Source organism: Chanos chanos, chromosome 10 (genome assembly GCF_902362185.1).
Source record: "Chanos chanos chromosome 10, fChaCha1.1, whole genome shotgun sequence".
NCBI classification, from domain to species: Eukaryota; Metazoa; Chordata; class Actinopteri; order Gonorynchiformes; family Chanidae; genus Chanos; species Chanos chanos.
In genome coordinates, this window is record NC_044504.1 from 7,408,341 (window position 1) to 7,420,464 (window position 12,124).

The window sequence follows — 12,124 nt, forward strand, 5'->3', positions numbered from 1 at the left end:
TTTTCAAAATTAATTTTCTATTTTTTTCTTTCTTTCTTTTCTTTTCTTTTTTTTTTTTTTTTTAAATTAACCGCAGAAAGTATATCAGCTTCTCTCCTGTTTCCACTTCTGAGGTTTCTGAAGCAGAGGTCTTAACGCTCCAAAACACAATAAACAGCCCTCTTACTTTCACTTCCAAAATCTGCTACTCAGCTCTTTTAAATATCCTTCATCTATCACAAAGAAAAGGGGGCCAAACCTTACAGGGCCGGAGGGAAGCTGTGGTTCCCAGGGCCTGTGTGACTTACAGTGATTTAATCAAACTAAGCACAACAGCACCTTCTCTCGCTAATTACCCAAACCCCTTTCGTTTGAGACATCGAGCCACCACTGCGCAGAAGTCAAATGTGGAGGAGAGACTCAATCTCTCTCTGTGTCGGCATGTGTGTTGTGGTTCACCTCAGTTACACACAGTCGCACGCACACGCACACACATACGCACACATGCACACGCGCACACGGGCACACACACACACAAAAAATCTCCATGGTGTGTTATGTCCATATCATATTGCTACTGTTGAGGGAAAGTGGGGGCAGCACTCACAAGTCTAGCTTCGCCATCTCGAGCCCACGCACGTCCATTCTGTACGTATTTATTTTGGCTCTGTCGTTTTTTCTGCCCTCCATCTGCAAATTTACACAGTAATGGCTCTGAGGGGCCTAAGGGGAGAGACGCAGAGAGAGAGAGAGAGAGATAGAGAGAGAGAGAGAGAGAGAGAGAGAGAGAGAGAGAGTGAAAATGTAACAATTATTATCTTTTATTTCTTATCAAAATTCATAAAAACTGGGGTGAGAGAGAGAGAGAGACAGACAGACAGAAATTCTTCTTCAACAATGCATCCCACATGTAATGCAGATTGACAGCTGCGGGTATTCACAGACCTGTCAGTCATTCATAGTTGTACCACTCCCACCTCGTAAAGCCCACCCCTCTTCCCACACCGCTACCAATATAGATGTCTAATTCAGGAGCTGCCTTTCCCTAATCCCTTCCAACCCTTTCCTAGTGGCACTGGAAACTATTTCAGTCTAATAATCCAATTAGAAAGCTCAGAGAGAGATAGAGAGTCATACAGGGAGGAGTCTTCTGTCAGCCTCTTAATGCAGGACTCTCTCTCACACACACACACACACACACACACACACACACACACACACACACACCCCTCTACAAGACAACACATTCTACGCTGTCTCACCCCAGTACCCTGAACAAGCCCTCAAATCAATTACTGCTACATTACAGCTTCATTTAAAATGGGTGTTTCAGAAATGCACATTCTCTCGCAGTCCACTTCAGTTTCAAATGAACAATAACTTGAAATGCATCCCCCACACGCTTGAGTAGACAGACAGACAGTATTCCAGTTTGTTTTCATTCAGATTTCTGATGGAAAGGCAACGTTCATGAATGTAGACTGATTGTTCTTGTGAGCGTGCCGTGGAGGCACTGATTAGAATTGACACATGGCTTCTCTTACCCATTACTCCTGGTGGTGTCTTAATAAACTTGCCGTTGAAGTGAGAAATCACCGCGTCACATTTCTCTGTCGACTCCATCCTAAAGAGACATATTCACGAACAGTAAGTCAAGGACATGACAGACAGCAGCAGGTTTGGATGTGGTTTATGTTTAGAGTAAACACTATAAACGCAACGCTTTCCAGGAAATATTTCTCATCGCTGCGATCAATAGCAAAGAGCTGAATCACTTTCAGGGGACGGGCAAATGGCAAGAGTGCACGCGGGGCTAAAACACTCACATCTTTCTCTTAGATTACCTACAAGCTAAGACATGAATACACACCTTTACTCACAAACACATATGCTTTCAGACAAAAACACACGTTCTAATGAAACAGATATAAGTGCTCCTTTGTGAGTCATACATGACTGTTGGTCTTTCACGTGTTATAGTCACACATGAGCTGTTCTTTTTTTTTTTTTTTACCATAACGTAGACGCAGTCGTTACGAAACCGTACTCGCACAGACATGGAGCAAATTAAGCGTGATAGAGCAGTAAATCATGAAAAAGTTCATTGAGTACATCAGAGATTTGAGGTCTGTGGAGTTCAGAAGAAGTAAATGATCATACTGGGAGAGTTTGGTGACTAAGAAATGACTTGATGGGATTTTTTTTTTTCTTTTTAGTTTAGCTGAGCAAATTTGGGGCATTAATTTCAGTTCAGTTCATCGAAAAAAGTGACATGTGACTTAAAGTAGAACTGATTAATGGACTTTCAGTTTGTTCCCTCAATTCGGTAAACAGAAAGTTAACTGAACTCAACTCAACTTTTAGACTTCCCTTATTCTAGAAGTAAATATTTGACGAGGCCTAGAACTGTGCTGACCTCAGCAGCCATGAAGAGGACACTCTAAACACACGCAGGGCCTCACCTTGCGAATCCGACCCCCCGGCTGGCTCCGTTGGCGTCTCTGAGGATACGGGTGGAAATGACCTGCCCGAAGGGTTTCAGCATGCCCTCCAGCTCCCCCTCATCCATGGAGAGGGGCAGGTTTGAGATGTACAGGTTGGTTGGGTCCTGTTCTTGTTGCTGGAGGTGAAAGTAAGAGAGAGAGAGAGAGAAGAAAGGAGTGTTTTGTAGACAAAAGACACAATGACCATCTGCGAGTAGTGTGTTGAAGCACCTGGCGTGTAGGGAGGAAAAAAGGACAGAAATATGGACGGATTTGTGATAGTTTTGATTTGGGGTTTCAGACGCATACATTCCTCCCTTTTCACAACGACCAGGAAGTGTGTCTGTGGCCGCGTTACCGCCAAATCTGTGGTTACAAAGTAATTTCCTTTGTCACTCAAGTTTCTCGCACACCTGTGAAAACGTTGAAAATACCTAAGTCGCGTTCTCGACGTCTACTTAACTCACACATGGGCAAATTAAAAAAGAAAAAAAAAGGTTTAAACATTGTTTAGTCAGCCATCACATGGCCACCTGGACGACGTATAGAACAACAGAACTGTGTGGATGACAATTCCCTGCGGCTACAGGGTTAAAGGTGCCCCAGAAACCTCTCTCTAACACACACACACACAAATTCTCTGTCTCTCTCCCACAGACACACACACACACACACACAAAGTCACTCTCTCTCTCTTTCTCTCTAACTCACTCTCCTTAATCTGGCTGGGGTTTTTAGTTAATATAGGGTCCCCATGAATAGAGATGAGCAGCCATTTGCATGCAGGCCTTGTGCGGTTCCAGCCTGCATCAGCTGATTTCCTGCCCCGGGTTTCAATAGCATCAGCAGAAACATAAGACACGAAGACGCGTCTCCAGGGAGCTGGGCCGGCCCGCGTCATTAATATTCATCAGTGTTCTGCTGCATTCTGGCCCAGCCGGAGAGAGAGCCGGGATTGGATTACTGGGGTAATACGCTGACAGAAAAATCAACATTTCACTATTAGCCACGGCAAGTGAAGCTCCAAGCCCCACCCAGAGCTGCACCCAGAGCTGCACCCAGAGAGAGGCGGTCAATCAAAAGAGGGTGGAGAAGAGAGAGACAGAGAGAGAGAGAGAGATGGAGGGAAGTGGGGGGAGGTGGTGGAGTAAGACAGAAAGAGATGAAGCCGTGGAGAGAGGTAGTAAATCTGACATAGAGAGAGCGAGAGAGAGAGCGAGAGAGAGAGAGAGAGAGAGAGAGAGAGAGAGAGATGGATAGCAGCGGTGGACGTGGAAAGGAAAGAGAGAAAGAGGGGGAGAGATTGAGACAACAGACAGATGAGAGTGGAAGTGAGGCTTTGGGCTGTCGCAGACTGTGGTAGAAATAACATGGAAGGGCGTGAGGGTTAAGCAGAGGTGGACTGCCCTCTTTCCTGCCATGATTATAGTCAGAGGCAAGAACAGACACTGGCCTTAATGCCTTAATGACTCACTGGCGCCTTAATGGTGATAGGGGCTTGATATGTAATGTGTTTTACTTCCTCCTGTGGGAGACCTTAGCAGCTGGCATTTTATTCAAGACCTGACCAGTAACAGTCAATTTTATCCTTGTCTACCATACTACTTTCCAGTGTTGCTTTTTGTGTGTGTGTGTGTGCGTGTGTGGTATGTTTTTCTTTTCAGATGAATGATAATAAGGAGAGATATTACACTATAAGGCAGTGTATGAAGCAGAGATATCACAGAGGAGTCAGAGTGTGTTTAGGAGAAGCAGACACTCAGAGCATGTGAAATGTCTTCAGTAATGTACAAAGCACTTCAAAGGCAGGCTGCAGGTGATTATGCTGTGCCCTGACAGGGACTCTTTTGAAGGCCAGGTTCTCCCTGCATCACATAAACACAGCCGTCATCTGAGGAACATTAGATCAGCGTCCTGAAACAGACCAGGGCACATGTCTGCCTGACTGTGTGTGTGTGTGTGTATGTGTGTGTGTGTGTGAGAGAGAGAGAGAGAGAGAGAGAAAGGGGGTAAGACACAATGAGAAAGAGAGAGAGAAAGAAAGACAGAATGGGGGGGGGGGCAGAATGAGAGGGAGAGAGAGAGAGAGAGACGGAGAGAGAGAAGACATCTGTTTTTGAAGCGTGAACCGGGTCAGTAGCAGAACAGTCAGTCACTGGTTGTCATGTGACTGAGGCGTGTGCTCAATGAGAGTCAGAGAGCTTGTGCTAAAACTGGATTACTGTTTGCTTGCTAGCCCTGCCCTGCAGAAAGAGGTGGGGGCTGGGGTGGAGAGAGAGAGAGAGAGAGAGAGAGAGAGAGAGAGACAGAGCGGGGTCATAGAACTGAGACAGCTCTAAACATTCACTGCCTGCACTGTTGATGGGAAACCATCTGTTTATGATACAAACAAGGTGACGCTGAAATCTCCCAAGGACGACATGTTGACTTGTATGTGCTGCAAACACCAACCCCAACAAAGAAAAGGAGTCTTGTAATATGCATTTCCTATTCTTCCTGTCAGCTTCACCTTTTCAACATAATACAAAATGATCTGATTAGGGTGACAATTTGGCATTATCGAGACTTCATTTTGAACCTTCAATTTAAGATATTTTGGAAAATCCTGTTCGTACTGTGTAAATGATGAAGGGGAATTTTATACAAACAGGAAGAAATAATAAGTAAACCAAAGATCATTTCCTTATAAGGATGTCCTGGGATTTCCAGAGACCTCGTTTCACCATTTCTCTGATTTTCCTTTTTTTTTTCTTTCTTATGTTTCCTTTTAAATGTTTATTTTCTTCATACAGAGTTTATCTGTTGTAGCTTTGAAAGCTTTAAACTGTTGACTGCTTTGCATTTAAAAAAAAAAACCAAAAAAAGGGCAGATGGAAAGATTCAGAACGAGAATAAACTTCCCAAGAAAGCGCTCAGATATAACTGAAAAATCATACGACCCTACTATTAATAATAATAATGTAGTAATAACGAATATGAAACTGCTGAAGCTGGTCCAACAGCAGACAAAGAGAAAGCCTCTAGAAACACGACACCTGTTAAAGAGTTCATTATAATCCAAAAAAAAAAAAAAAAAACAGTGTAGCGACGAGAAAAAAAATAAAATAAAGCCAACTGAAAGGATTTTCACCTCTAACAAAAAACCTACATTAAACTCAAGCATCCCTCCCCCCTCCAAAGAAAAGCAGCTCTAATTTAACCAGGAATTAAATGGCCAAAAAGAGGCACTACAAAAAGTTTGCCGTCTACCGTGGAGACTCACGGGGCACTGAATCTTAGTATTCTTGTTTGGCTTTTTAGGCCTGATTTCCAACGGGTTTTACAGGGCCCGTTGCCATGGCTACCTCCAATTATTTACTTCCTTTTCGTCTGTCCAGGAATGTAAACTACCTTGTTCCCAGTCATTATGGCACTGCTATCCTTTGAAGACCAACAATGTGAAATCTCGGTCCAATTGACTCCCACCTAGAGACTAGGCTGGAAAAAAAAAAAAGAGCTAGTTTTCACCCATTACACAGCTAAGTCCCCATAAACCAGGATAACTGTATAAAAACAAAGACGCATATGACACATTCACACATTCTCACACAGTCTTGCGAGAAATGTGACTTATTGTGAAAGGGAAAGTTGGAGCCAGAGAAGCCAGCGCAGCTGCAAATCCTTGGGCAGTCGTAATCCTTCTCTTATAACGTTCTGGTCTAACCCCTTTTCATATAGACATAAGCCACCGTGACTTCCCATTAAGACTGAATAGAGCTTCCTGAATGGGAATGCTGGTGGTAAGGACTGGGAAAAGCCACAGTGCTCTAAAGCCTTTCATCTCAGTCTTTAAAGGAGATTCCTTTGAGATGGGCCCATTTCTAGCCAACACCTTGATACTTCTCAGGAAGAGACTCAATGAGATGTTAGGATCAGGCTGCAGACAATGTAATCGCATGTGTGACAGAAAAGACTGTATGTATGAGCAGATTCTGTGGTACAAGCCTGTCTGAGAATGGACAAAAATGTTCCAGTGTATTTTCTCATTGACAGAAACACCAAAGACATCTACTCACACACACACACACACACACACAAGGACAAAAAAAAGATACACAAACATACATGAAAATACTCTTGTGCTCTCACTCTCTCTCTCTCCCACACACACACACACACAAACACGTGCATGCATTAATGCAGATATTTGAGAGACAAACCCAAACAGACATACACACCTACACACACACACACACACATTTGAGAGACACATACACACACCCACACACAGAGGATCTCTGACAGAGACACGTGTCCTGGGGGAGAATTCCTGTTTCTTAATGTCACTCTTGTCATCGCTGTGTTACTCTACTCACTCCACCCTTCTTGTCAGCACAACCCAGGGGACAGATCCCTAAACACTCCCTGTCTCTCTCTCTCTCTCACACACACACAGACCTCCTGGCATTGAAGTTACACACTATACATTCACAAATATGTAGCTTTCAGCAGAATGCCTTTCTATCTATGTAATGCAGAGGTTTAGCAGCGTCTATAAATGGAGAATGAGCCAACAATCATGTGCTGTCCGGGCTAAAGCCAATATGACCATACTTTAGTATCCTCATATCAAGTACATTTCAGGCTCAAAAAACCACCATGCCTCAGGAACAGTGCCTGGACTGCCTGTGGACTCTGGACCCGACCTATTTGACCTTGTTTGGTTCGGAGCGGAAGCCTCACCTTTGCCATCTGAGCCTGGACCCCGCTTGTCTTCAGAGCGGTGACAGCCTTCTGAGCTGCAGCAGGGCTATCAAAGTCCACAAAGCCGTAACCTAGGAGACAGAGTGCACATTCAAATTTCAGACGATAATACTCCGGGGAGTGAGTTTGGCTGGACATTTCATGGTAGTTGCGTTGTTCCCTGCATTTCAAAAATACCACAGTGTGGTGTGCCCTCTCAAAAACAATAATTATTACAATTAAAAGCAATTATTATTCTTATCATTACATATCATAATTCCACCTATTATATGAATGGTGATTATGGTACACTGTGAAAATGAAAAATATCATAATATTCAAAACGGAATGGTTGTATGCAACAGTTAAGGGAATCTATTTAAACTAAACAGGAACAACACTCTGCCCAAAGCTTTGACCTCTACGTTTTCCTGTCCTCAATCTGTGAGTGTGTGTACACAATATGATATTTTTGTACTTGTGTGCCGAACTGTACGTACGTACGTGTGTGTGTGTGTGTGTGTGTGAGAGAGAGAGAGAGAGAGAGAACTGAAAGCACAGGGGCAGCACATTGTTGGTGTGGGGTGCAGAGATCAGGTTGGCTCTTTGTCTCCTGAGGCTGCGGCCAAGCCAAACCTGCAGTCAGTGCCTCCCTGCTACTGTTGCTATATTTAACCAGCAAATACGTCCAAACTACAAATATACCTCTGTTCCACACGGTCCATCCCTAAAGATTGTGGACAAACATGTCACAGACAGCAGAAAGTAAGCAGCCACTGTGTAACTGTAAGTACTTTAAACAAAATCAAGACCTTCTTTTCTGTGATCAAGCCTTACAGCTTGTGCTAAAACAACAAATTAAATAAGACAAACCAATCTAAATATATATCGTGTAGAAAAACAGTTTTTACTAAATTTGCTTCACTCTAAACAGAGCGACGTCTTTACTATCCTCCCATGTTACAAACCGCTATCACCACATATGACAACGCGCAGTGGTGGTTCCATGTGATGTTAGCCTTGTGTGACTGACACCGGCTTTCAGCGTTATTCCCTTTGGAGAGTTCATGATGGAAATTGCAGGTTATCAAACCGACACACTTCCGCGGTTATTTTTTATTAATATCTATGACGTACACCAGGGATATATTGAACCGTGTCGAAACGACGCACGGTGACATGCAGTACATAACTGTATCGCCATTCAAGGTGAAGGTGCTTTAACCAAGACAAGACCTCAGATTTGGAGCGGAGCGTGCTGCCAACTCAGCGAAGGCCCTGGTGAGACCCACGGGAAGGGATTAACAACGCGCTCATCACTGAGGTGGAACGTGTGAGGTGTGAGTTGGCTCAGATGAGCGAGATTACAAACACATAAATAACACTGCAGGATGAGCAGTGACCGAGCCGTTAGCTGCGGGGAAACACCAGAGTGGTGATTAACAAAACTATGAACAGCTAACGTTTAGCTAACGTTTTCTGTAATTAAAACGGACATTCGTTATTGATGACCAATGACAAAAAGACAGCGCGCAGTAGCTAAAACATATGGGGGAGGGGTATGATCATTCACAACAGTTGCTATGCCGTCAAAGCCAAAATGCTAAAACCGCGCTCCAAATGACAAATTTAAGAAGCAACGCGGGCATTACACTTAGGTTTGTTGTAATTATAATCTAGAGCTCAAGCAGTCGTGAGTTTGAGCACAGTTGAACGAACCAAGGGTGGGATGGAGACAAACAGGTGTACGTCCTTCAAAATCTTAGAACATACTTCTTTTTTTTTTCATTTGTTATATTCCCAGAATCCCCCTGCCCCACATAATAGTGAGGTGACAGAATACAGCAATGCACAATGCCAAGTCTGTTGGCAGTGTCAACACTGCATAAATCCAAACAGTCTGGTTACTTGTGCCATCAGGGAAACAAATACTATGTTTAAAAAAAGAAAGAATAAAAAAGGAACCACTTGTAAAGCCGATTAACTTGAGCTTCCTTTTGGATATTTAGTTTATTCACAGATCACACGAGGCCCACTGACATCCTTTTTGCGAGTGGCAAATTAATAAGAGTTTTCATAAATTACACCAAAAACGGTTAGTGATAAAAATGTTGTGAACACTAAGATAACACATGGATAAAATGAATGTACTTGACCTGAGATACTGTAATTAGGCCATATAACACTAAATCTAAAACAGGGACGAGATTCAAATTCTGACAACATAGTGTGAAGTTAATAAGCTTGCTCTGCTTGTTACCAAAACTATATTAACTGTCCCTGATTTTAGGAAGTATCAATGTTACTGGTGAGACAATCCACAGTTTTAAATTCATAGCAGTTCATCTTTCTAGTCATCTTCTGTGTAGCTGTAACACTTACTGTTACTTGGGGACGACACCCTAACGCCTATAATCTTTTGTGGTGGCTGAAGCAAATATAACGACAGAGTGGCAATTCTGGTGAACTTTTACTGCCTTTACCGCCAAGAACGGATCCACCGGCTGCATTATTATTTGGTACGGCAACACGTTTGCCTGTAATCGTAAAGCCACTACAAGCTTTTTTCCATAGCACAGAAAACTAGTGGAGGAGACCTTCCCATCCATCGAGGACAAACACAGCAAACATGGTTATACCAAAGCTGTCTGCGTAATCAAACATCCCAGTTAGTCCAGTACCAACCTGTTCATATCCCTCTCGTCTGGCACACCACACCACAGTAACATGACACAGACCAGTTCAGAGACAGGTCCTCCAAGAACTGCACTGAGGCCACTCGGCCATTCTGTCGAGTAAACAGTCATTGTTTTGTCCTCTATCTGCATATTGTCCCGACGTTTCTTCATGAATAGGAATGCTAAAGCCCTTGTGACATATGGCAACAAAGTTGAGTTTGAACTCTATTTAATTAAGTCTTTTGTTCTAAAAATGAAGTCCAGTGTAATCATGGACAGATGAAGCGTAAGCCCCCTTAATTCATATGGTCTCTAAGCATTGATTTGATTCTCATGCTGAAGTGTGACAGCCAGCAGCTTGTGAGTCTCAGTAGTAATGTGTGTACTAGTACAAAGCATGAAAGAGAATGCTTGCAGAAAGCATAGAACACATACACACCTTTGCATTTATTTGTAGTCTTGTCCAGGATGGCTTTTGTTGATACTATCTTGCCATACCTAAAGAAAGAACCAGGAAGAAGAATGTCAGTGTTAAACACATTACAACACCAACTAGCTTCAGTCAGTCACTGACCACAGAGAGAGAGAGAGTGAGAGAAGGGAAGAGATGTAGACAGAGAGAGAAGGGAAGAGATAGAGCGAGAGAGAGAGAGAGAGAAGTGGTTGCGTACTTATGACATCATCTCTTAAGCATGTAAAAGAGGAACCTGTTTTTCAGTGAAGATTTTCTCAGAATTTCTTTACAAAATTGCTACACGCCAGGATTTCCGTTAGCTGGTAATTACGTTTTTTTGCCTGGTAAAATTGACAAAAGAAAAAACCTGATAAATTAAAAAACGTAGCTATAACGAAGGCTAGCCCTAAACAGGACATGTGTGTTTTTGACAGGGAAACAGCTTGGAGGAGGAGAGAGTGACGCAGCTTAAGTGCATTGCAAGCTGCAAAGACACATTAGACACATTTGATTTCAAGTCGGTAAGAAAAAATCCCAGCGGAAACCCTGCTACACGCTATACTCCTATACAATGAAACTGGGCAACCAGGCTCTGTAACGTGGAGTAAATCATGATTACATGAAGTCCCAGCATATTGAGGCAGGACGGAAGTTTAGTTATCATCACAAATGCAAAGAAAACAGTTTCAGTTTAACTTAAATTCCAAGAAAGACAACCACAAAACTGTCAACTCTGACAGAGGAGCAAAAAAAAAAAAAAAAAATCCACCGTCAGTAAATGTATTTCACCACTCTGTTGATGTCAGCATTGACAAATGAACTTCGCCTTGACCCCCCAAACACATGCCGCTTGCAGTTGGGAGGTTCTTTTCCCATAATGATCCACCTAGGTATACATAAGCTGACAACAAAATGGTGGCTAGAGACCTGTGACAAAAAAAAAAAAAAAAACGTACTCTCTGTCACCCTTTTTTGTGTTTCTGAAGGACAAAATACGCATAACCATCAAAAGAGAGGAGTGGCTGCAACAGAGAATTATGCTTCAGAGTTGATGAGTGATTTATGAGCACAATATAAAGGCCATGGTGAAACGCAACCCCACACATGTGAGAGGAAGGATAACCTTTGTCCTCCATTGGGAGATGTTTGATGTTTTTCTCCCACTCTTAATGGAGGGCGCAGAGATGACCTCTCATCTCGCGTGTACTGTAACCTGTCAGGTCTGGCGAGATACACACCCACGGCCATCCGAGGAGTCGAAGAGGTGAAAAAAAAAAAAAAAAAAACGTCATTAAAACCCTTCAATTAATAACTAAATACCAAAAACCTTCATGAGATTTGAAATCCAATTACGGAGGATGGCTTTTAAAGCGTCGGCTCTTCTCTCCGGGCACGTGTGACCTCCTGCTTTGCTCTACTGGGTAAAGAGCCCTGAGGATGAAGGATTCCTACTAATTGACCCAAAAATTAATCAATTACCGGAATCACTGCTGCAACCCCCCCCACCCTTCCCTGCACTCTTACTGCTCCCTGAGCAGCTTACAATACATGTGCAAATTGTACAGTACAGGTTCAAACCAACAGCTTTGAGAGACAAGTAAAAAGAACAAAATAAAGACCAAAAAACTGGTTAAAAAAAATCCCGTAACGACGCTACTTTCTAAGGCGCAACGGTGACCGAGCGAAATACAGTTACGTCCACAACTCGCAGCAGAGCATAAGAGCATCTCTGAAACATCTCACGAGAGGTTCGGGGGGGGGGGGGGGGGCAGGGCCTTACCGAGACGGGCTGCGTTTCAGTTTACAGA

The 12,124-nt window shown here is 43.2% G+C and overlaps 1 protein-coding gene across 2 annotated transcripts in view; it reads right to left on the bottom strand.

Annotated features, from left to right (window-relative positions):
• rbms1b (RNA binding motif, single stranded interacting protein 1b) overlaps positions 1–12,124 on the bottom strand; it is a 33,893-nt gene that overhangs the window by 4,207 nt on the left and 17,562 nt on the right. For both annotated transcript variants that reach the window (XM_030785853.1, XM_030785854.1), the window contains exons 3-7: positions 10,302–10,360; positions 7,185–7,276; positions 2,442–2,599; positions 1,524–1,603; positions 587–702 (exon numbers count right to left, since the gene is read on the bottom strand). In XM_030785853.1, coding sequence (XP_030641713.1) covers positions 587–702; positions 1,524–1,603; positions 2,442–2,599; positions 7,185–7,276; positions 10,302–10,360 — 505 coding nt within the window. The remainder of the gene's footprint in view (positions 1–586; positions 703–1,523; positions 1,604–2,441; positions 2,600–7,184; positions 7,277–10,301; positions 10,361–12,124) is intronic.